The following is a 25,563-nucleotide window of genomic DNA, read 5'->3' on the forward strand; positions in this document are numbered from 1 at the left end:
TGGCAATTTGGGATTTAGCCGACCAAATTGTATTCTTATTGGTTAAACCAAATTAAAAAATGATGGTACAACATGACAAAATTTCATGCCGGCTGGGGCGTCACCCGGTTAAACAAGGCCCCCGTTGTTTTTGCCAGGGAACCAGGGCGAACAGCGAAAAGTCAGCTACTGGAACAAATCTGAAAACAAACCCCAACTCAACATCACCAGAGTTAAAGATCGGTACCATCAACGTAAGAAGCCTGAATGGCAAAGAAATAGAGCTAGCTGAGGAATTAGATAAGTACCAGTTCGACATAATAGGGGTGACTGAAACAAAAAAGACCAAAACTGGTGAGATCTTTCTGAGCAATAAATACAAAATGTTATATTCAGGCAATGACAATCAAGGAAAAGAAGGAGTAGCCATAGTATTCAACACAAAATACGAGGCTAATCTTCTTGAATGGCAGTCAGTCTCAAGTAGAGTTGGGCAAATATGAGAATGGGGAACTGGACAATGAGACTTATTTGTGCCTATGGTCCCACAGAAGGTTCTACTAAGGTAGAAGTGGAGGAATTTTTTAACGCTTTAGAAAAAGCAACTGACACAATGAAAAAGGAAAAGTTGGTCCTTGTTGGGGATCTAAATAGCAGAGTAGGAAATGATTGTGAGTCATACAAAAATATTTTGGGAAAATTTGGTGAAAAGAGCAAAGCTAATAATAATGGCAACTATCTGTTGGATTTCTGCTCAGGACATGGACTGGTTATTACTAACACCATGTTCCAACATAAAAATGTGCACAAATTCACATGGAGAGAAGAGGCTAGGAATAAGAAAAGTCTCATTGACTATGTTATTGTTGATAGTGATGTTTTCTCCCTGGTGCAGGACACCAGAGTGTACAGAGGATTTGAAATTGGAAGTGATCACTATTTAGTCTTGAGCAGGATAAAATTGAATTTCATATTGAAAAGAAGAACATGTAAGAAAGTTTTAAAGCGAATAAAAGTTGAGCAGCTCTCAGATGTGAACTGTAGACTAAAATACACAAATATTATTCAAGAAAAAATGAAAGAGTTTGAGAACAGGAATCAAACCTTGGAGATTCAGTGGCAAACTCTGAAGAAAACATTGAATGATTCTGCTAGAGAGGCATGTGGTGAGGTTGTCTGCAAGGATAAAAAAGTCAGAACTCCCTGGTGGACACAGGAAGTTAAAGAGGCAGTGAAGGAAAAGAAGAAAGCATATCAAAACTTCTTGTCAAATAAGTCAGCTTTTACTCTTACAGAATACAGAGATAAATGTAAGAAAGCTAAACAGTGTGTAAAACTAGCTAAACAAAAGTCATGGGAGGATTTTGGCAAGAATATAGAAAATAAATATCAAGAAGGTGGCAAAATATTCTGGAGGTTGTTGAAGAAGCTTAGGAATGGAGGAAAGAGTGCTGTAAAAGGAGTTAGAGATGATAAAGGTGACATGAAAACAGGGGAAAAAGATATCCTTGAAGTATGGAGTAATTACTTTGAAAAACTGCTAAATGAAACAAGCAGTGATGACAGCACAGTGATAAAAAACACTGACCAGGCATGCAGTCAGGAATACATATCTATACTTGAAGTAGAAAAAGCCATCAAAGAATTGAAATGTGGAAAGGCAGCAGGAGTAGATGATATTCGACCAGAAATGCTGAAGTATGGTGGTATAAAAATCTTACAGTGGCTGCACTGCATAGTTCAGAAAGCCTGGACAGAGGGACGAATTCCCGATGATTGGAGTAGAGCTCTCATACTACCCATATATAAAAGGGGAAATAAAACTGAATGTGAGAATTACAGAGGTATTTCCCTACTGAGTGTTGAGAAATGGTTGAGAAGAATTGTGGAAGAAAAGCTTGGTGAAGAACAATCTGGATTCAGGCCAAATAGAGGCTGTCAGGATCAGATCTTCACTTTACGACAAATAGTCGAGAAAGCATGGGAATATAACAAAGATCTGTATTTAAGTTTTGTCGATTTGGAAAAGGCATGTGACAAAATGCCAAGAGAGAAGCTATTCAATACGCTGCAGTTATATGGTGTCAATGGGGCATTATATCAAGTAATACTTAGTCTTTATTTGAGTTGTAAGTCAGCGGTTAGAATTGAAGGAAGTACAGGAAGATGGTTTAATGTTAAATCTGGGGTGAGACAAGGATGTACATTATCCCCTCTGTTATTCATTATCTATATGGATCACATTATGAAGGAAAGTGGTATTAAACCTGATATCAAAATTGGAGATGTTAATGTCAGCTCTTTGCTTTATGCGGATGATGTTATACTTCTAAATAAATCCGCTACAAGTCTGCAACATTCTCTGACTAAATTGAATAGCTGTTGTAATAGATATGGTATGAAAGTCAGCAATAAAAAGACAAAGACAATGAAAATAGGCAGAATCATTGAAAATGTCAACTGTGTTGTGAATGGAGAACCTGTGGAACAAGTAAAACATTTCAGCTACTTAGGCACGATTTTTACTGAAGATGGTAAATTAAATATAGAAATAGACAACAGAATCAGCAAAGCTGGTATGGTGGGAAGTCAATTGAATAAATTCGTATGGAATAAGAGAGAAATTAGTCGGAACACTAAATTAGCTGTATACAAGACAGTGTTCAAACCAGTTTTAACTTATGGATCTGAGAGCTGGGTCAGAAGTAAAACACTTGACCAAAGACTAGAGACCGCAGATATGAGAGTCCTGAGAAAGATTAGAGGCGTGAACAGATGGCATCAATGGCAATATCATATTAAAAATGAGGATATTAGGAAAGAACTTGACATTGTGAGCATCCAGGAATGTGTTAGCAGAGCTAATCTCAGGTGGTATGGTCACTTAAATAGAATGGGAGAGGAAAGATTAGCAAAACAAGTGTTCTCTGCCAGGTTGGCAGGAAAACGACCCAGAGGAAGACCAAGATATAGGTGGATTGATACGGTACAAAGTGCCTTAGACGATAGAAATATAAGATCTGATAATGTTGGAGTCTTGACAAGTAACAGACTGATTTGGAGGAAAATTGTAGATAGGAAGTTAGTAATGATGTAATTTTTTCATGTAGTACTGTCATATCCTGTACACCCCTTGAGGGTACATGGCAGGAATTTGATGATGATGATGAAGAAATAGTACAGAATTAGAAGCTTCTGTACTATACAACAATATTATTGCTTTATTTTATTTTGTTTATTTATTATTTTATTTTTTTCTCAAAACGGTAAACTGAAGTAACAGATTTTGAATACCATCTGAAAGCTTTCAAACAAGTAGAAATTTAAAGTAATTATGTAATTGAGTTCCAGGAGAGGAGAAGCGAGGTAGATGCAGTAGAAAATCTTCAAAATGACATAAATTTTGAGTTATTTCGTATAGGATATCTTTCATATTATATTTTCAGCATATCTACAATGGTTTACACCGGATATTATAGTAATGTGGATCCTAAAAAAAAAAAAAAATCTGTTGCAGTTTTAAGTAAAAGACAAAGGCGAAGAGTCTCTGATAAAATACCACTGGATATAAATTTTTGATATTAAAAAGACTCACAATCAGAAATCCTGAGTAATGCAATTTAACATCATTTGTTGTTCATAAAAAAAAATCGTTCCTAAAATTGAAATGTGCGACCCATATAATCTTATTTTGCAAGGTAAGAAAGCAAAATTACTATTATTATTATTATAAAAAACATCCATGGAGTCAAAGACTCATCGTGGGAGGTCCATTGTTATACACAGTTTATCATACCGTGCCTTAAATATGTTCACTGTCTCTGTGCTCATATTTATTTCAATAAATGTTATTTAAAAAATATAAATATTTGACATAATATTTCCAATGCAAACATTTTGATTATTTATTGCGCACATGTGAAATTCATTTTTATTTTGGGAAGAGACACAATAAATAAGTTGTGCAGCAAAAAAGGGTCAAATATTGTAGCGGCATAATAATAAAATAGCAAAATTCATAATGTTTCAGAATAACTTGATAATTTTGATAATACCAAAACAAGATGATACACATCTGTAGAAATCTATTATTATTATTATAATTTAATAAATTGATAATATTTAATAAATTGATAATAATTTGTTACAATTTTTATTATCACGGATAATAAATATCTGAACAAATTGATGAAGTTCCTATTTTTACCTTGATTAGCAAGCTTAATTTGATTGCATTTAAATTCTTTTTTGTTTTTTAAAAAAACTTTTATCGCTATACTAAATTATTACCATACCTTTTAATATTTTTTCGGTATTCAGAATTTTTGTAGCAACTATTATGCTTGTCAAACAAAATCAACAATTGGAAACCCCGAGTAATGCAGTTTAACATCATTTGTTGTTCATAAAAAAAAAATCGTTCCTAAAATTGAAATGTTCAACCCATATAATCTTATTTTGCCAGAAAAGAAAGCAAAATTATTATTATTATTATTATTATTAATAAAAACCTCCATGGAGTCAAAGACTCATCGTGGTGGGAGTTCCATTGTTATACACAGTTTATCATACTGCACCTTAAATATATTCACTGTCTCTGGGCTCATATTTATTTCAATAAACGTTATTTAAATCTTTCACAATTGCAACTGAAATCTTTCACAGAAAGATTTTAATTACAACTTTCTTTAAATTAATTATAATTCAATTACATGGAATATTTAAAAGTGTAAATAATATATATATTTAGAATTACATTCAAAGATTTTAAACTATTTAGAAAATTGAATATTAAATATAAAGTATCGTAGAAGTTGCATAATTATTTATAATCCATCGATATAAGTTAGTCATTTATTTATATAAAAAGACTTACAACATTGTGGGTTTAATATTACCAAGATTTTTTTAATATTAATATTTATTGTATACACATGAAATTCGTCTTTATTTTTGGAAAGAGAGACAATAAATTGTGCACCAAAAAGGGTCAAATATCGTAGAACAGTAAAGGAAATTCCAAATAACGGTAATTAAAACGATAGTTTAGTTACCATTATTTGGCTAGTATTTGTAAAGCAGCATACTGTATACAAGTGTATATACCTAGTTATATGGTTAAAGTAGTTGTCGCAGTCGGTAAGAATATATTTTTCAATTAATTTATTATTCTTATTTTACTGTTACTCGTTTATTTTAACAAAACCAAGATACTACTGTTTCTATTTTTGTATTTTTTAGCTTTTAACATAATTGTTTATTTTATTTATATGTTTATTCTGGATTTAATAAATATTTATTTCGCTTTTGATAGATTAATACACATAATGATGCCAAGAAAATTTGAATCCAGAACTAGTAAAAGAAAACGACTCAGAGAAAATGAAAAACAGCTAAATAGTCAAAAGGGGGTGATTTTGTCTTTCTTGCATTCTGAAAATGAAGAATTTCATAAAACTGAAGTTGTACTTCATACTTCTCGGAATGAAAACGAAACATTGGTATCATTATCAGGAGAAGATGAAAGTGAAAATGAAGAACATCGAAATGATGTGGAAAACGTAGGAAGAGAGAAAGAAGTAAATGAACCAAATCAAGAAGGTTCTGAAGAAAATTTTCAATCAGAGTCTGTACTTACCAGCAAGCAAGTTATCTCTTATCCTACTGATATAGCAGCATGGCCACTTACTATTAATGAACAGTTTATCGAGCATATTTTAATAATATGCCTCCGAATGTTGGTAAAATTGAAAATTTAAAAAAAGAAAATAACAGAACGCAATAGAATATATGTCAGAAATGTAAACGAATCACATTTTTACTGTAAAAAGGCGAATGGAACAAAGGAGAAATGAGAGTAGCTAATTTTTTCAGAAACCAGCAAAGCAATTTACTGCTTTGTTTGTAAATTGTTTTCTAAGTCAAATAATAGCTTAATGAAGGGCTTTAATGATTGGGGAAATATAACACGAACCTTATGTGATCATGAGCATTCTACTGAGCATATAAGAGCGATGTGCACATATCGCAAAAGAAAATCAAGTTCTGTAAATAGTCGAATTGATCAAACAAATACAATCTGAAGAAAATTATTGGAGAGAGGTTTTAAAAAGAATTATAGCTACCATTAAGTTGCTGAGTAAACTAGGGCTAGCATTTAGAGGAAATACAAATGATATTTTTTCTGATTCTTGTAGAAATTATTTATCATGTTTACATTATTTAAGTGAATTTGATGATTTTTTAAAGCATCACATGAAAATGTACACCAACTGTGGTTCTGGCAGATCAAATTATCTTTCTTACCACACTTGTGATGAATTCATAGCGTTAATAGCTAAAAAAACAACAGAAATATTAATATCAGAAATTAAGGAAGCTGGTTATTTTGCAATAATACTCGATTCAACGACAGACATTGCCCATAATGACCAATTAGTTATGATATTTAGGTATGTAGCCGCAAATTCTGACATTAGAGAAATATTTATCGGGTTCATCAGTATTACATAACATAATTCCTTATATTTAGAAGAGGTAATGTTAAAAAATTTAGAAGAATTATCTTTGGATATAAAAATGTGCAGAGGGCAAAGCTATGATAACATTGCCAATATGAAAGGTATCTATACAGGTTTACAAGCTAGGCTGAAAAAACATAGTCCCTCTGCACATTATATACCATATGCTCTAGTCACTCCTTAAATTTAATTGGCAACTATGCCGGGGAATGTAGAGATAACTAGTAAATCTCTAGATCCCGATATGGATTTGTTTTTAGCTAATAATTTGTTAGAGTCCTTAGTTGGTTTTATTTTAGATATAAGAAATAGTTTTGCTGCTGTAAATGAAGAAGCAAATTTATTAACAGATGAGACAAAATTTAAAGATGAAAAGGAAAGAGTTAAAAAACGAAAAAAAAATGAGTGACAAAGTTTCACAATCTAACAATGAGATTATATTACATGGGAAAGAAATTTTCGCTGTGAACACTTTTAATGTCATTTGCGATAAGCTAATTTTGAAAATTAATGAAAGAACAAAAAGCTATTTTGACATATTAGATATGTTTGACATTTTTTTGAAGAAAGATATAGATCAAGACAAGTACGAGACTAGTATCAATAAAATTTCACCAACTTATGGGACTGATATTGATCCAGAAAAATTTACTGATGAAGTTAAGCAATTTTTAATAATGATAAAGGAAGAGAATTCTTTAATTAAAAATATGTACAAATTTATAAACGATGGGTTAAGGTCTACTTTTGCGAACATAGAAACAATTTTAAAAATATTTTTGATGATGCCTATTTCAAATGCAAGTGCTGAACGCTCATTTTCAGTGTTGAAACGAATAAAAAATTATTTAAGAAGCAACTTGCACCAAAATAAAACAAGTGACCTGTCATTATTATGCATTGAATCAGAAGTAATGGACTTGATTAATTATGATGACATTATAGATATATTTGCTAAAACCAAAGCCAGAAAAAAAAAACTTTTAGTTATTAATTTTTTTATTTAAATTTTAACTGATTTAATTTTATACTTTTTTTAAAATGCAAATATATGTATACCAATTGTGTATTGTGTTATTAAAATGAGTTATTATGGAAATGTTGACTTTTATTTTCAATAAACTAAAAAAAAATGCTTATTTTTGAGGCCTCATAATGATGTAGTGCCCAGGGTCTCCAAAAGTATAAATGCAGCCCTGCACATAATCCTAAACAGCCATCATCATTTAACAGTGGAAGATGGAAAAGAGGATATAGCCCAGACCTTGGATGTGTTAGTAACAGAATAGCTAATCTGTGCAATAAACAGGTACTTGCACCAATCCCAAGTTCACAACATAGACAGGTAATGCTGCAAGTCTTCCCACCAGTCTGACCTAAGGAGATCCTTCCTAGAAGATGCTTTAATTTTAAAAAAGCTAACTGGGAACAGTTCTCAAGAGAATTAGACATAAACTTGTCCAACATTTTGCCTAGAAAATTATGGAAAGTTCACCAAACACTTCACCAAAGCTATTCGACAGTCTGCTACCAGGTACATCCCAAGAGGCTGTAGAACGTGTTATAGGTTTTACAGAACATAACGCGGAAATAAATGATAGATATTGTGACCTATATGATAAAGATCCATCTTCATCAGAAAAAAACAATTGATGCAGGAGAGGAACTTACAGCAGCACTGTCTGAAAAAAGAAGTTGACAGTGGGCAGAGAAAATTAAAAGCTTAGATACGAAACACAGTAGCAGGAAAGCTTGGCTCTTACTCAAAAAATTATCTGGAGACCCAACAGCAACCGAAGTTAATATAAATGCAAACCAAATTGCAACTCAGCTATCTCTGAATGGTAAACTGAGTACCAAAGGAAAAATACCTAAAGATTACATTAAAAAAGTTAGGGATTTAAAAAATAATCTCTTCGAAGCACCTTTACTAAAGAGGACCTAAAAAATGCCCTAAAAGCCTTAAAACCAGGAAAGCTGCTGGTACAGATGATATTAGAAACAAGACCTTAAGGAAGCTGGGAGAAAAGGCAATAGAGTGGTTGTTAGAAATTTTCAACTTACAACAGGTAAACATGCTGTAGGAGAGGTTAATTTTGAACAGAGTAAGTCCAGAGAAAGTGCTAATAAAAGAACAGGCAAGATTCAAACCAGAAAGATCATGCACCGGACAAGTCTTAAATTTAACAGTTTATTGACAACTTTGAAAGGGGGTTAGCAAAAGGAGCTGTATTCATAGATTTGACAGCAGCATATGATACACTAAATCTCAGAAGGCTTATAGTGAAAATTTATAGCATGACAAACAACTATCGGTTAGTGGAAGTATTTAGGTCACTGCTGTTTAGCAGGAGATTCTTTGTTGAATTTCAAGGAAAAAAGAGCAATGGTGTATCCAGAAAAATGGTCTACCCCAGGGAAGTGTGCTCTCCACTGCTCCCCTTCAATATATATATATATATACTAACTACCAACCTATAAACCCACAGTCAAGAACTTTCTTATATGCTAACCGGGCAATAGCTCATCAAGCAAAATCCTTTGGTAACATTGAGAAGCAGCTCACACAAGAACTAGAAGCCCTTAAAGTTTACTATAAGGAAAACCAACTGAAATCAAATCCCAGTAAAACCCAAATGTGTCTTTTCCATCTCAATAATAGGGAGGCCAAGACAGTTGAATATAGAATGGAATGGTGTGAAATTGGTCAATTATCCACATCCCACTTAGCTAGGTGTTATACTAGATAAGACCTTAAATTACAAGCGACACATAGAGAAGACAGCAGCTAAAAACTCAAATGCATAATAATATTCTGTTGGATCATCATCTTGGAAGGGTGCAAGTCCACAAGTACTGTGCACCTCTGCACTGGCACTTTTCTTTTTAACAGCCAAGTATGCTAGCCCTGTGTGGAAAAGATAATCACATGTCAAAATTATTGACAAGGTTCTTAATGAAACATGCTGGCACATTACCAGCTGCCTCAAGTCTACAAAAACTGACCATCTATACTCACTGTCTGGTATTGCACCTCCTCACAACAGAAGGACAACATAGAGTAGATATGAGCAGAAACAACAACTAAATGATGAACAGCATCCTTTGTATGGACATGTTACAGTAAACAGAAGGCTAAGATCAAGGAAAAGTTTTACTCATTCACTGGAACCATTGGTGGATTCCATAAAAAGCTACAAGGTCAACAATGTGGAAAGAACACTCTCCAGAGGTTCTAAATGTAAATGAATCTCTTCATTCCAGCTTACATCTAGACAGGCAGAGATGGAAAACATTGAATAGACTTCATTCTGGAATGGGCAGATCAAAGCAGAATATGGTCAGATGGGGCTACACATACAATGACAGCTACTTATGTGGTGAAACACAAACCATGGAACATCTTCTGCAATGCTACTAATAATATATGTAATAATATATGTACCTGAAAAGATTTAATGCAGTGTAATGAAACAGCTTTAAAGTATATTAGTCATTGGATCAGTGAAATTTGACATTTTATGTTTTTGCATAATATTTTATGCAAATAGCATGTTTATGTTACTTTTTTTTAATGTCTATTCTTTTAAATGTATGCTTTTAATCATTTATGTATATATGCTCTTACATTTTCTACAGTTCACGAAATAACGAAATTCAGACAAAATAACATTTTATTTGGTCTCAAGTCAATAATTTTCTGGAAATCTAAAAAGAATAGAGTTAAAAGTCCTTTACACCAATTAAACTGAACTCATGTATTTACTTAACACTTGGTGTAAAACACAATCTCTTTACAGAGATATAACACAAATGGTACAGCTGACAGATTTTTTTTTTTTAAATGGATGGAACAGCTGACATGATAAATAATAAACAGCATGTTCAACTGACATGGACATCGTCAGGAAGACTGGAAAAAAAAGTTACAGGATGAAAAGCTTTTCTCCTTCAAAGTGAACACCAGACAGGTTGCATGCATAAGTAGGTTTTGCAAGAAACTCAAATAATAGAATTTAAGCAAGTTCTAAGTTTTCTCATCACATTTCCAAATGTATTTAAGATATATAATTGAGATTTAGCCTATTTAAAGTTCTCTATTAGATCACACTTAGAAAAAAAAAAGTTCCTTACACAACAAAATGGTCAAGTATAATATTTAAATTCTCAGGTCTGAAAGATGCTGAAAAAAAAAAAAAATATGAGCACTTTGAAAAAATGTTTAAAAAATAATAAATACTGAAATTGGAAGAGCTGGGAAGTGGTATGCATGAAAGAATTGCATTTACAGATGAATGTTTTGTGCTACACTTTTCAGCAATGCCAAATGCAATGAAGCATTTAACAGTAGGTAGAAGAGGGGGGAGCGTATTCCTGACAGTCAGTCACTGAGTATTTACAGCCTGAAAACAATGTACATGACTGCTTTTACTGAAAATACATACTGCTATTTTGGGCAGAAATAAACATAATCACCTGAGTGAAGATGAACACCACAAAAAAACACCCAGACATCAGTAACAAAACTGATACATTTTTAGAAATACAACACTTCACAACATAAGTTTTACATGATAATAAAATAATAATAGATCAATTTCTGTTCAAACCAGTGGTAAGCTATGGAAATTTTAACAAAGGGCTCGCATTGTCGAGCAAAAAAAAAAAAAAAAAAACTTAGCCCTTATAATACTTATATTGCGACTTTGTACAGTTTCTGACAGATATGATAATTGCTGTAGGATATCAATCATTAATGCTAGATCTTTTAAAAATTCCAAATTGAGAAGTCGGTTTAAAAAGCCCTTATATTTATCGTTCAATGCAAAATGCTTGCATAAAGCTGGGTAATTTCTCCACAAAGCAAGAGCCGTTCATAAACTGCAAGCTGCCCGTCGTGGTCCAAACACACGGTCGATCTTTAAAATTTTGATACCATGGTCTTTTGCAATTGTATTTAATTCTCGTTGATTTTTTGATGATTGATGATAAAAAGCATATAATTTATCCATAAATATTTCAAAATGATTTATTTCTTTAATGTTTTTTTATCGAATCGTCTAATGCTAAGTGTAAACAATGAGCACAATGCCAAATCACAACATTGGGAAATTTTTGTAGAAGTTTGATTGCAACACCTGATTTGTTTCCTAACATTACACTAGCTCCATCAGAACAAAATGCAATGAAATGATTTTTTATGTAATTATCAGAAAATCCATATGAATTTAAAGTAGCAATTATAGCAGTGTGTATACATTCCACGGTGGTATTTTCTAGTTCTACAAGATTATTAAACAAGATGAACAAGGGGCTCGTAAATTTGAGAAAAATTTAACAAAGGGCTCGCGTGAGCCCCTTATAGCTCACCAATGGTTCGGACCGACAATATTGGATGATGAAAGATAGCAAGCAGTGGTGTGCAGGACATCCTATCGTGATAAATTTTAGAAACAGATCAACACCAATCACAGAAAGAAGAGAAGAAAAACAATATTAAATTTTATTATACAACCATTGCATAAACAGAAAAGAAACACAAGTTAAAATCATGTCAGTGATTACTGATTAAGTCCCAAACATCAATAAATGTTTTGTAAATATTGAGCAATGCATAGAGCATTCAGTTATATGTAGCTGAATAAAGAATATTTGGCTACGTAAACAATTTTTCAGTAATCAACTGGTACCTAAAAAACAGATAAAGAGGATATCCTGTGGATGAAAAAACCTGGGTTTAAATCCCATCTAGGATGCAAAGAATGTTTATAAAGGCTTTTCAGCTGAAGATAGATGTGGTCTCATATGGAGGAAGTTTTTTCCTCACAAGTATCAGGCAAAAGTACATTTATAAGGTAAATTTAGTGGAGCAGTTGTATGAGATTGATTATCGTAGCATATGTAGTGAAGTGATAATAAGAGCTGAATTTGTGTGGTGTTGATACCTGCAATGAAGCCTGGAAGTGATATAATAGCAATAATTATTTAATATGAAAATGTTTTTCAGGAAGTAGGTGCTGCAAAAACTGAAGGAAAATGAAATTTTCCTCCAGTTTTTGCATTTTATTGATTGAGAGTTTGTGAAAGAGAACTAGTTTACAATTAATTTTCACTACAGTGATAATTGACTATAGTTCACTTTATAGATAGCTCTCACTATAACAACTTAGTTATATTCACTCATAACAAACTACTATAAAGTCCTAACCAAAACCACATAAGTAAAATGCTATTCTAAGAAAAATTCATTATAACAAACTATTCCTGTGTGCCCTATGGGTTTGCTATAGAGAGAGTCAACTGTATGTTGTTACTGAAGAGTAACAATGAATGACAAAGAAATATAATGGGAAAAAATTACAGAAAATATAACAAACATACATAGTATTTCTGAAATATGTTGCAACAGTTAACTGATGGGTAAAATATTAGATACTTCAAATGCTTTTATGTTCTGTTTTTGTGAAGTCCACATTTTTTGTGAACATAAATCAGTAATATTCTATATTCCATCATTCTTAAACTTTTCATTTCACGAGCACTATTTCGTTAGGCATTCCGAGCAAGGCTATGGAAAGCAGACATTCACAAATAAAATAAAAGTGACATGAAAATGTATGGTGCATCAATGATTACTTAAATACAAATGGATAAAACTTTAACTGTGTTGAACATAGCATAAAAGGAATGATATAATCAAAAATCTTGTGCTTTTCATCTAATTAAAAAAAAAAGTGTAACAGCAAGTTTCCATAGAAGAAACTAAATTAAGCTAAATTATATACATATGCATGTGTGTGTGTGTGTGTGTGTGTGTGTGTGTGTGTGTGTGTATATATAGAGAGAGAGAGTTAAACACAAAAGCATTATCTGTATTCGGAACCATAATCTCTATATCTTTCATCGTCATAACTTCGATCTCTTTCTTTGGATCTCTTATAACTTTTATGTCTCTTATGTGACCTATTGTGCTCTTCTCTCCTATGACTGCTTCTGTCTTCTTTTCTACTCTTCTTGTGGCTTCTTTCTCTTTCCCTACTTCTGTCTCTTTTCCAGTATTTATCACTTTCTTGGCTATGACTTCTGCGTCTGCTACGTTCTCTTGATCTATAACTGTCCCTTTTATAATTTCTTTCTGTGTTATACCCCTCATCTTCTTTCTGCCCCATCTTAATGGGTATAATAATTGGCTTTTTGAAAGGACGATCACGACCACCAAATCTTAATTGTCCTGATTCTTTCTTTCCACTAAATCCACCTCCTAAGGCAAACAAAACCATTATATTAATGAATTCACTATTCACAAAAAAATTTTTTTTTGTTATAATTTTAAAATCATCTATATAAATTAATACAAGATGAGAAACTTATTCAAAAATTATGATAATCAGAAGCATGTGCCAAAAAGCAGTGATTTCCTCAGACAGGAAAGTGCAGTCACTTTATTGTACTCTTTATTTTACTAATTCTCACGCAGCTTGAGAAGCTTATTTAATTTACTTAAATTTATTTGTGCATGATATGAAAAATACTTTATGAATATGTAACATAAAAATTGCATTTTTATAGAAAATAAGAATTTTGAATATCACCCAAACTACAGTCTTTGGAAGAATACTTAAGCATATTGTAATCTTATGTCTAGAAAATAACATCGACTAAGGATGACCACAATTATTTTCATGAAATTAATAACATGAATGTTTTGCATTATCAAAGTAGAATCCTGTTCAATTTGTTTGGAATGGTCCTCGGTTTTATCTGGCACACAGTGAATATAAAATATATACACAAAAAGAATTTTTTGTATGTGTATTTCATATTTTCAACATACAAAATCCATCTGAAAAAGTGGCAGAAAAGCTAAAAAAAATACTCCCAAAACTGGCATGATCAATATGGGATGCTGATGAAAATATGCTTTGAACATGATAGCAGCTTTGCTTCCAACTGCAGAATACTGTGCCCCTTTCTAGCTGAAAAGTAATCATACCTATTAGACAGACATCCGATTAAATGAGATAAGGATTATCATCACTGGTACAACTAATCTATTCCAGTATAATAATTACCAGTTCTCAATAATACTGCTCCTCTGTCTGCTGAAAGAAACAGGATTTTGCCAAATGGTCAACCATTATTAATTATCAATAACAGTCTTTTCATCCATAAAGATATTAAGAATTTACTAATACAAAAATTTAAATCAAAACACATCACATGAACAGTCGTACGTAAAGAGGAATTTGATGTTTGGGACACATGGATAAATATTTGGCTTGATGTCCTGCTGAAAATGATATTAACATCCCTGAATGTACTGCTATTGTGGAAATTGCTGGTATCACTGTATGATTTGCTAACTGTAACAACTTTTCCCAGATAATTAACACACTTAGTGAGACAGACAGTGACTATGTGTTTAATTTATATTATTATTATTATTATTTGACACCTCCAGGGAGTCCTAAGACTCATCAAGGTATATATATCGATCCCATACATGAGAGATTAAGAGACCTATAAGCACATTAGAGCCATATGTGGTGTGCAGATGGACTGAGATAAATAAAAGTTTATTGATTTTTTTTTTTTTTAAAGAACTACAATTTTATAGCCTGTTTGGGAATACTTCATAAGGAAGGCCATCTTGGAGAACAGAGTGGACAAAATAAAAGTGGAAAAGAAGAAGCAGGTTTGGTGTGTTTGCAGTTGCACAGTAAAGGAATGATGGACAGCTGCTGCTCTTGTGTTAACAGGTGCAACAGAAAGTAGAGGAATGATAGTTGCCAATTCATTAGAGCAGTGACCATGAAAATGGAAGTATCTGGAGAATAGAAACAGTGCTGAGACACTGCATCTGTGAGATAGGGATCATCTGTGAGCTAATTACTTGCCTCTGGACAGTGTCAAGATTTTAAGGGAATTTTTAGGATCTACCCCAAAAATGGTAGCAGTATTCTAAACACAGTTGGATTTGAAAGTTAAACATACTTAACAGGTGATTGGATGTAAAAGAGCATCTTGAACAAAAGAGAATGCCTAGTTTTCTGGATACTGAAGAGGCTATTGATGTGATGTGTTTATGCAGGAAGAGACTGAGATAAACATTAGTCCAAGAAGAGAGATTTTTCTGGTGATTTGTGTACTGAGGGTATAGTTTTTCAGTATAGTTTCAATTTGCAACGTTCAGTTCTCAACATTGTGTGTTCAGAGTTCATAGTCATTTCACACCACTGTGAACTGGTCAAGACTGAATGAGTAGTCTGGTATTAGTGAGCTGATATGAGCTGAGATCTCTTTTTCAAGAGAAAAGGCAAGACTGTGTGAACATGACAAGAATGTTCTCACCTCATTGAATGATAGTATGTAGATCAATGTTTAAGTCCCAAGTTGTAGATGATCTTGTAGCCTGGGACACAAGAGTGATGCATGGTTTGTCAAACGAGTAGGATGAGTGAAGGGTACTATTGTCTGCAAAGCTGTGGATAGGGGTAGTGGTGATTGTGAGTAGGCCATTTATGTGCAGAAGAAAGAGAGCAGGTGATAGGACAGAGCCTTGAGGCACTCCAGCATTCATGGTGAAGTTTGAAGAAAGGGAGCCACTGTGATGTAAACGCAGATTTGCATTTTCACTTTCTGTGAAACAGCAAACATCTCAGGAATAGACAAAGGTTATCCCTGAAGTAATGACTTTCTGTCAGCCAAATATCAAAATGGTTAGTTCTCTTTCTTGAGGACATCGATATCAAAATTCAAACAGACTTCAGTTCTACAATTCCACTGATTAAATTAAAAAAAGCCAAAGTATTTAGCAATATCTATCTGCCTCAAAAAATACCAAATAATACTTACAAACTTTCAAAATACAAACAATTCATACTTACAAACACTATATGGGCTAATAAACTGTGATCCCAATATTCTTTAAACTAACACAAAACCCTGTCCTTATAAATATTTTATGATGCCTGAGGTTCACTCATACATTAATAAGTTTAATAATATATCTTTACGAAAAAAATAAATTTAACTTATGAATATATTTCAAGGAATGCATTATGTTCATAAGTTGGGATTCACTTGTACTCAGAATCCTCCCAATCCTATGAATCTTTTCTCAACAAATTCTTCTTCCAAATACCCCATACATGTCAATTGTCCTCTTGATAGATCAGACCAAAACTTCATCCAAGTTTACTTTTATAGTGAATTTCCTTCACTGAGCTATTTTCAGTTGCATGTCTTTTGGTACTACAATGGCCAGATGAGATGACCACATGTTTTCCACTACTTCTTTCCATGATGAAATTAATGTTTCTAGTCTTCTGATCCAAATCACCTGCTCTGATCAAATAATCAAAATAATTCTAAATAGAATAAAGGCTTTAATCCACATTCTACAAATCATGACCATTATCCAAAGCCTTTCCAAGAAGTATGCCAAGATTGCCTACAAAAATCATCATCATCATCATCATGCGTATCAAGGATTTAGGCCTAGCATGGCCTGTTCCGGCCTTAGAAGTCATCGTTGAATCATTTAAGAGGATGTCCTGGTTTTCTTTTTTCTAATGGCTTGTACTTTAAGGCTTGTTTTGGTAATCTTTCTGTTTTCATTCTATAATGCCTACAAAAATAAATAAATAATATAAAATAATTCTGAATATCACAAGGGCTCAAGACAAAATGCTACCCTAGATTTGTCTGTATTATCATCATCATTAGACCTCCATGGAGTCAAGAGACTCATCACTGGAAGAGTCCCCCCCCTCTCTCTCTCTCTCTCTCACACAGCTCATCATACCTTGACTTAAATGCATTCACTGCCTCTACACTCACAACACTTTCAGGAAATACATTCCAATCATCCACCACTCTCCACACAAAAAGTCTACTCCTCACCCCCTTTCTCACACTCTCCTTATGCAGCTTCCAGGGATGGCCTCTTGTTCTCCCCTGTTACCCAGCCAGTCCATAAAAAATCTCATCCACATTAATCTGATAAATATCCCTTGCCAACTTATATACCACAATCATGCCCTCCCCCTGCATAAATGGCAGTTATCCTTCTTACTCTCATGTTGGAGGTTTAATGGAATATTTACAGCACTACAAAAGGATTAAAAACTAATTTTAATGCATCCAATATTTTGTCTCAATCACTGAGACATCTTCAAGGATTACAAATAACTCTTGTAATACTCTTGTCAAGCTCTACTGTAAACTTGCTACCCTTATCCATTCTACCAAAGATCAGCTCTCTCCTCTCTCAGTGCCTGGAGTATATAAAGTATGCCTTGTTCCTGTAAGCTGGCTTACTTCGGACAGACAGGTAGACCAACAACCATCCGTTTAGAAGAACACAAATCATACATTTGCAATCATGACTATGGTCAATCTGGCCTTGCAGACCAGGTTTTGAATACAGCCCACATCTACTGGAGGAAAAAACCACCATGCTCCACCATAATAAATTCAAAAAAGAAAGACTGTTTTCAGAAACTGCAGCGGCACTCAGAAATCAACCGAATTTAAATAAATACAGTTGCATAAAACTTCCCAAAATTTGGAAAACATTAATTATCAGAGGTTCCACTTTATACATCCTAGGCCACCTACAAATGCCCATAGAGGGCAAATCACCTAGATAGGACCTTAGAGTCATCCACGTGTTTTACTTAGTACTGTGTTGTATTTGAGTGTGTGTTACAAGAGTTATTTGTAATCACTAAAGATGTCTCAGTCACTGAGACGAAATATTGGAAGCATTAAAATGAGTTTTTAATCCTTTCCTAGTGCTGTAAATATACCATTACACTTCCAACATGATGTCTTCCCAGCACTTTAGCCTCAACACAGAGCCTTCTTACCCTATTCAGCACAAATTCAGGCATTCGATACATTCACCTGTAATATCTTAGACAAAGGTGACTTAGTTTATTCCTTCCAACTCCTGAACAAATACAAATCATCATCGATACCAAATAACTTGATACAAGTCCAGATTGCATCTGTCAAATGCCACAATCCTGTATCATCTTTACAATCTGTAGGTAATGCTAAATGAATGTGACAGATTGTAAAGATGCCATCAATCCTGTATTATTTTTACAATCTGCCACATTCACTTAGCATTATCTAAAGCATGGAAACAAGCCTATATTCAATTTATTCCCTCCCCGCCAACCTAAAAAAAATTTTTATTAAAATATTATACCATTGCCCTCACCTCAATTCTCAATAATTATTATTATTAAGAGAGGCCTCAAGAGAGTCAGGGACTCATCAAAGGAGGCCACATACTACACACACACACACACCAGTTATCATACTTATCCTTGAATTCATTCACACTGCTTGTAATCACAACATCCAAAGGCAATGCATTCCAATCACCATGCACCACCCTCTGAGAGAAAAATCTAGCCCTTACTCCCTTCGTAGCGGCATTCATTCTCAGCTTCCAAGGATGCCCTCTTGTCCTTTCCCCACCTTCCATGAACTGAAAAATTCCATCAATTGAAATCCTGTGTGACCCTTTCAGAAGTTTGCAAGTCTCAATCATATCACCCATCTTTCTCCTGTTTGCAAGTGTCTGCAGTCTACAAATTCTCAATCTGTCTTCATAATCAGTATTGCATAATCCAGATATCATTTTTAACACTCTCCTTTGTACTCTCTCCACTATATCAGAATCACAACGGAAACCAGGAGACCAGACCAGACCTGCACAGAACAGTCCAAGTGAGGTCTTATCAACGGCTTGTAAAGTGGCAAAATGACATCCTTATCTTTACATGTGAATGTTCGTTTCAGCATTGCAATTATCTTTTGATTGTATCACTCAAAGATCCCTAGCTTTATCAGTTTCTTCAAGCATAATCTCACCAATATAATACGACATTGGATATCTAATCATGCCAAAGTGCATGACTTTACATTTACTGACATGGAACTGACATCCATTTTCCCATGCCCATAATTCCAGCCTATTCGAATCATTCTGCAAGTACTGCATATTAGCAGCATTCCTGATTACCCTACCCATCTTTGCATCATCAGCAAATAGCTGTATATTGCTTGTCAAATTCTTCCCAATATCATTAATATATAGATTGAATAGCAGTGAACCAAGCACTGATCCTTGTGGTACACCAGTGGTTACCTTAAATCTTGCAGACTCACATCCCCCATATACCACTTTTTGATGTCAGTCAGCAATCCTCGTATCTATGCTAATATTCTATAACCCAAATACATATTCTCCGATTTATGCAACAGTCTGCCATGCTGTATTCTGTCAAAAGCCTTAGCAAAATCCAAAAGTATCATGATGTATCCATTCCCCTTGTCTGGTTCGATGGTAACATTGTTATAGAATGTGAGCAAGTGGCTAAAACATGATTATGAAATATAATTATGAAGAAAATTATCAAAAGCCAACTTCTTCAACACCTGGAGGTTCAGAGATATGGATTTTGTCACTCTTGATCTATGGCAGATTTCCTAGCCAACTTCATCCAACTCTGGACAGAGCTGGTAGGTCTAGGGAGAATGGATAAGAGGAGGAGTGTGGTTTGGGTTTTCAATATTTTTTTTGGATTTGTTGGGGATTGTAGACATTAGCTAAAAATGTTTTGCAATGTCTTCGGAGCTCAGTGGTGAGGCACTTATCAGAACTAACCAATTTTACTGTGTTATGAAGGGTTTTAATAATTCCATACAGTTGGCGTGGGAGGGGGGGGGGTGTCTGATGAATGTATCTATCCATGTGTGTGGGTTTTCTATAAACAGAGAATGCAAGGATCTGCCAGATTGGCATGTAATTAATGTATCTGAGAAGGGAGACTTCTCCATCCTATTTCTAAATTCAAAGGTTAAGGCTGTTTCTTCAGAGGTCTGTATGAAGTAGTTAGCCAGGAGGGGGAAACCTACGGCTGTGCCCTCTGTGTACATAACTTACCTTGCAAGTGAAATACCCTGAGTTCATGACTAACTTAAACATGACCAAGATATTAGGAACAAATTCTATTTGGATGAGGAATATTGGAGAATAGAGAGATGTCAAAACTGACCACTATGTGTTGGAGTGTGAAGTTTTCTATACTGGACTTATATAAGTGGGCAGAATTTTTAATGTGTGTAGAGGTGTTGTTAGCATACCATGAGAACACTTTGGCTAGTTTGTATGTGAGTGAATCAATGCAATCCAGAATTGGACATTATGGCACACTGGATTTTTGGTAGCCCATATATTTGGGGAAGATGAGTGTGTGTGGGGTCTTAAATTGTAGAGTTTAAGTTTATTGGTAATTTCCACAGGTCAAGAGACAATGTTTTTAGCAAGTCTATAGAGGGTTCTGACCTGTGTGTGTGTGTGTTAGTATGATCATAGTTCATGATCCTTAAGCAGAGAAATTAGTTTGTATATGTCTGTGTAATCACATTAGTTAGGCACTAGCAGAATTCCCCCTATCCGCTTTCAAAATTACAATTCTTTTGTTATTCTTCATTTCTACTGGTGCTTCAAATTCAAAACTGCCAAACTGACAGAAAGCAACTTTTCCCAAAAGGAGAGGTTGCTTTTGTTAGGTTTTGTTACATTTCCTAATGTTCACTATACAGTAAACTCTCGATTTAATGGACAAAATTTCTGGTCCATATGTCACATGTGAAAATTAACACCCTGTTAATTTTAAAATGCTTTTAACCAAGATTTGCCTATAATTAAATTAACAGGTTATTTTTTGTTATTAATTCCCTGTTATTTTTAACAAATTTTGTCGAATAGGCCATCATATGTTGGGAAAACACTGTAGTAATTTAGCCGACATAAATGAGTCACTGCTCATAAAACGTGTGGCAAATGTTTAGGACGTGATCACACCAATCGCACTGTAATTGGTTCTTTTGTCACGTGCTGTGACTTTCTGCAGTAGTTTTATTATACACATTTTCATCATTTTAGGGAGTTAATTATAAAAAAACAGCAGAATTCAAAATTTCAAAAAAAAACTTGATAGTTTTTTCTAAGCAGGATTACCTAAACCAAGTGCCTCAACATCCAACATTAACTTATCTAAAAGTATGAAAATTATATGTAAAACCATTTTTTTTTGTGATAATATTGATAAAATTGCAGTATAATGTTACAGATATTTTTATTTTAAAAAATTCGCAATTTAACAGACACCCTTTAGCCCCTATTAGTCCGTTAAATCAAGGGTTTACTGTATACATATGATATACCATATGATTACTGTTTATCATATGGGTAGGAAGGATGCGAATCCCTCTTTTGATGTGTATCATAATTTCTTCCATAGGAATATTTTAAGGAATTAAAAAAAAAAAAAATTAAGATTAGTTTTTTTGTTTTTTTAAATTTGGCTAATGACTTCTGACTTAAGCATGAAAAACAACAGCTTTATTATAGTTTCTTCCAGTGGTTGTTGAGGCTTGGAAGCAGTTTCTTTTTTTTTAATAATTTGCAAATTTACTGATGTGCCATTAAAGCTTTCAGTGTATGAATAGTTTTGCTGGTGTCAGTAAGTGGAATGTGTGTGGCACCAATCTATTCAAGTAAGAGGGTGAAACTAGTACACTTATATATGTAGAAAACCTTTGGTACATTAAAGTGGTGTTTTAATTTAACCCAATTAGATGATGCAGTTATCCAGGCAGTATTTTAGAAAGGCTAACCTGTTCAGCTGTCTAGAAAGCTTCAGTTTTAACTTATTGTACTGATGGGCTTTGCATGCTGTGGAATCTCCATGGATTATATTAAGTCTAGCAGTAAGGTTTATATGTTAGTTTTTTGTCATAATTGTTCATAATGATATTATTTAAGGAAATTACAACACAGACCATGTATTAATTAGAACAACTTAATTAATATTTTCAATATTTTGGCAAAGTCGAATTATCATCATCAGGGAACTAAGAACAAACTGATATGTGCACACAGGCAAAACAGAGCAACAAGAGAATCCTGAAGTCATAAAAAGTCACCCAAAGACAAGCCACAGTCCCTAGACCTGCCAGGTGTCTACTAGATACAGTGCAGTTGTAAGCTTTCCTACTTACTATAGCCAAACAGGCAATCACAAAATCAACAAACACAAAGACTACATCCAGTTCCATGACTACAGCTACTCAGGACTTGTTGACCACCTGTTGGACACTATCCACAGGATATACTGAGAAACGTCACCTTGCTCCACAAAAGAAAATTTAAATACAAAAGACTTTTCTTGAAATCTGCTTCAGCCTTAAGGACTATTCCAACACTAACAAATTTGGTTGCATGAAACTGCCTAAAATATTTGAAACACCCATCTTCAGAACTTCAGTCCAACAGCCAAGAACATATCCTAGCCTACTGGGAGGCATTATTTAGAACTTCAGGCTCATCTTTGTTGCTCTGTTTTGGTCTTATCTCTCAATAAAGTAAATGCAGAAATCATTTTGTTCATTGTTCCCTGATGATGGCAATTTGACTTTGCTGAAATATCAGAAATATTTATTAAAAGTTATGATAATTAATGCATAGTAGAGGTTGTAATTTACTTAGATAATGTGGTTATAAGCAGTTGTCAATCCAACTTCTCCTCTCAAGAAAAATATCAACAGGTTCCTTCTTTCTCTTCAACTACTTTCCCCAATAGCACTATGTGCACAAAGTTTTTGCAGCCTTCTGAATGTGTAGTGTTGATAAAACAAATGATGGACTTAAATGAAGCATCATACACAACTAATTGATAAAAATAAATAAAATAATTCTTAAAGATTTCATATTCCTATGCTACATAAATAACAAGCATAATATTTTGGATAAATTTTTAACAAAGAATCAAGTTTACAATAAAAACTAATCAGCAGCTGATCTAACTTATTTTGTGGTGAGACTCCACAGTGTAACAACAATACCATTTGGAAAGAATACCTGCATTCAAATTCCAAATAAGAACCTTAAAGGCTTTTCAGGTGACAGAATTTTTCCTCTAGGAAACTCAGGTTTTTCAGCCTACATAAATTAAGCAAACCATGGAATCCATACAATTAACAGACATATTTATGCTGACTAAATAGCCCTACTTGTTTTAGCTATAATTCAAAACTAACCAACCAACCCATCAAGCATATTATTAGGCTAATAAATCTCTTAACAAATTATGGGAAATACATTGAAATAAAAGAAAAAATAATCACATCAAAGATATCTTACTAAGATTATATTGGTAAATTACAGATATTTTAGTGTGTATCACAAACATCTGTTTAGAAGAATAAACCATGAAAAATTCAAATAAAACAAATTAAAACTATACTTAAAAACAAATATCTGCTCATGTGCAGTTATTACTATTATAGTATTAGTTTTTTAATGATCCTAATAATAGTTTACAATCTAGCACCCTCTTTAGTGAACATGAGAAGATAATCATCATTTATAAATGCAGTTTAATTTGTATTTGAATTTTCCATTGTTTATCCTTCTACAATGAAAATGATCTGTGATACATAAACCAAAATATCTGCAATTCAACAGTATAATATTAGTAAAATATCTTTACTGCAGTTACATGCATTGTTTTAAAATTGTATTTATCTTTTATTTCTTTGGCTAATAAATATGGATTATTATCACTGGCTACTAAAACACTTCATATTATTTCAAGATGAACCTTTTCGAGTTCTTTCATCAAAATAATATTTTTGATTTCAGAATTTGATATATAAGCATCTCCTTTTATCTAGCCAATGATGAGAACCCAAGATTTGTGGCTGCTGAGGTTAGTCAAGCTTCAAAAAAAGTCAAATCTGGTTCACATGAGAGTTTTATTTTTCAAGTGGAATAATAGAGAATTAACTTATGAAAAACAAGCTGTCAATTGAACTGTTCAATTTCAGATATGAACTGTACAGTACATATCTGCATAGAAGACTAGTTAAATAAAAAAAAAAGTATATTATACTTGGTATGATATATAAGTATACAATTTTGGCACATTAATAAGATTCATGAACTAATTTAGCATGAATAACTGCAAGCAATTCTCTAAGAGTTAAGTTAAAATACTTACCTAATCTTCTGGGTGTCCAACCAGGAAGTGTTCTTTCACATTCAAAATCAATAAATATTTCATTTCCATCTAGAATCATCTTAAAGGCATCTCTATGTGCTTTTGTAGTAGAATATTTATCAAAGTACTCTATAAAAGCATAACATTTAGAAAATCCTGTCACTATATCTCGTACCAATTTCAGTCTCTTGATTTCTCCAAATCTAGAAAATACCTATAAACAGAAAGAAATGAGTACACAAGATAAGAGATAAATTTTTCATGCTGAGGAAGAAAAAAAAATATAGTCATTAAGCATATAAAATTATGCTTTCAAAAATGCTAGATTACAAAGCATCAGCAAACACTGAGGAAAACAATGACTGAATCAGGCGGGGGGGGGGGGATATGACACAGTTTGCAAGGATATAAAAATCCAAACTTCGTGATGAACTTAAAAAAGTTAAAGAGATAGTCTGAGAAAAGAAGGAAGCATATCAAAAGTTCTAATCAAGTAAGTGACTTTCACCTTTTAAGATAAATAGTTAAGAAATCATGGAAATATAACAAGGAACTGTATTTAGGTTTTGTAGATCTGGAAAAGGCATAAGACATGGTTCCAAGAGACAAGATGTTCAAAATGCTACAATTATATGGTGTAAATGGGAATTTATACAGAACGATATACAGTTTATATGTGAGCTGTAAGTCAACAGTTAGAACTGAAGGAGTACAGGAAGATGGTTTGATGTAAAATCAGATATAAAACAATGATGCAAATTATCTCCACTCTTATCTTCTCATTTATATGGAGCCTAGTGGCTATGCGCTTCGCAACCATATGCCTGGAGAAGGAGTGTCCTAGGTTCGATTCCCGTCGGTGACGTGAGGAGCTGAAGGATCTTCCTCAGCCATAGCCAAGTTAGCCAGTCTTGGGCGTGGACAGCAGGGTTTTTTCCCCAGTTTATTCTGGGGTTTTTCATCCCGCAAAGCAG

The 25,563-nt window shown here is 33.4% G+C and overlaps 1 protein-coding gene across 2 annotated transcripts in view; it reads right to left on the reverse strand.

Moving 5' to 3' along the window:
• Positions 1-10,188: 10,188 nt before the first annotated feature.
• The window catches only part of LOC150096679 (U11/U12 small nuclear ribonucleoprotein 35 kDa protein-like), a 52,102-nt gene continuing 36,727 nt past the window's right edge, over positions 10,189-25,563 (reverse strand). For both annotated transcript variants that reach the window (XM_090408009.1, XM_090408010.1), the window contains exons 4-5: positions 24,590-24,803; positions 10,189-13,761 (exon numbers count right to left, since the gene is read on the reverse strand). In XM_090408009.1, coding sequence (XP_090264135.1) covers positions 13,367-13,761; positions 24,590-24,803 — 609 coding nt within the window. In that variant the 3' untranslated portion in view covers positions 10,189-13,366. The remainder of the gene's footprint in view (positions 13,762-24,589; positions 24,804-25,563) is intronic.

This window comes from Typopeltis vanoorti, chromosome 18, assembly GCF_054136105.1.
Source record: "Typopeltis vanoorti isolate ZY-2024b chromosome 18, IOZ_Tvanoo_1.0, whole genome shotgun sequence".
NCBI classification, from domain to species: domain Eukaryota; kingdom Metazoa; phylum Arthropoda; class Arachnida; order Uropygi; family Thelyphonidae; genus Typopeltis; species Typopeltis vanoorti.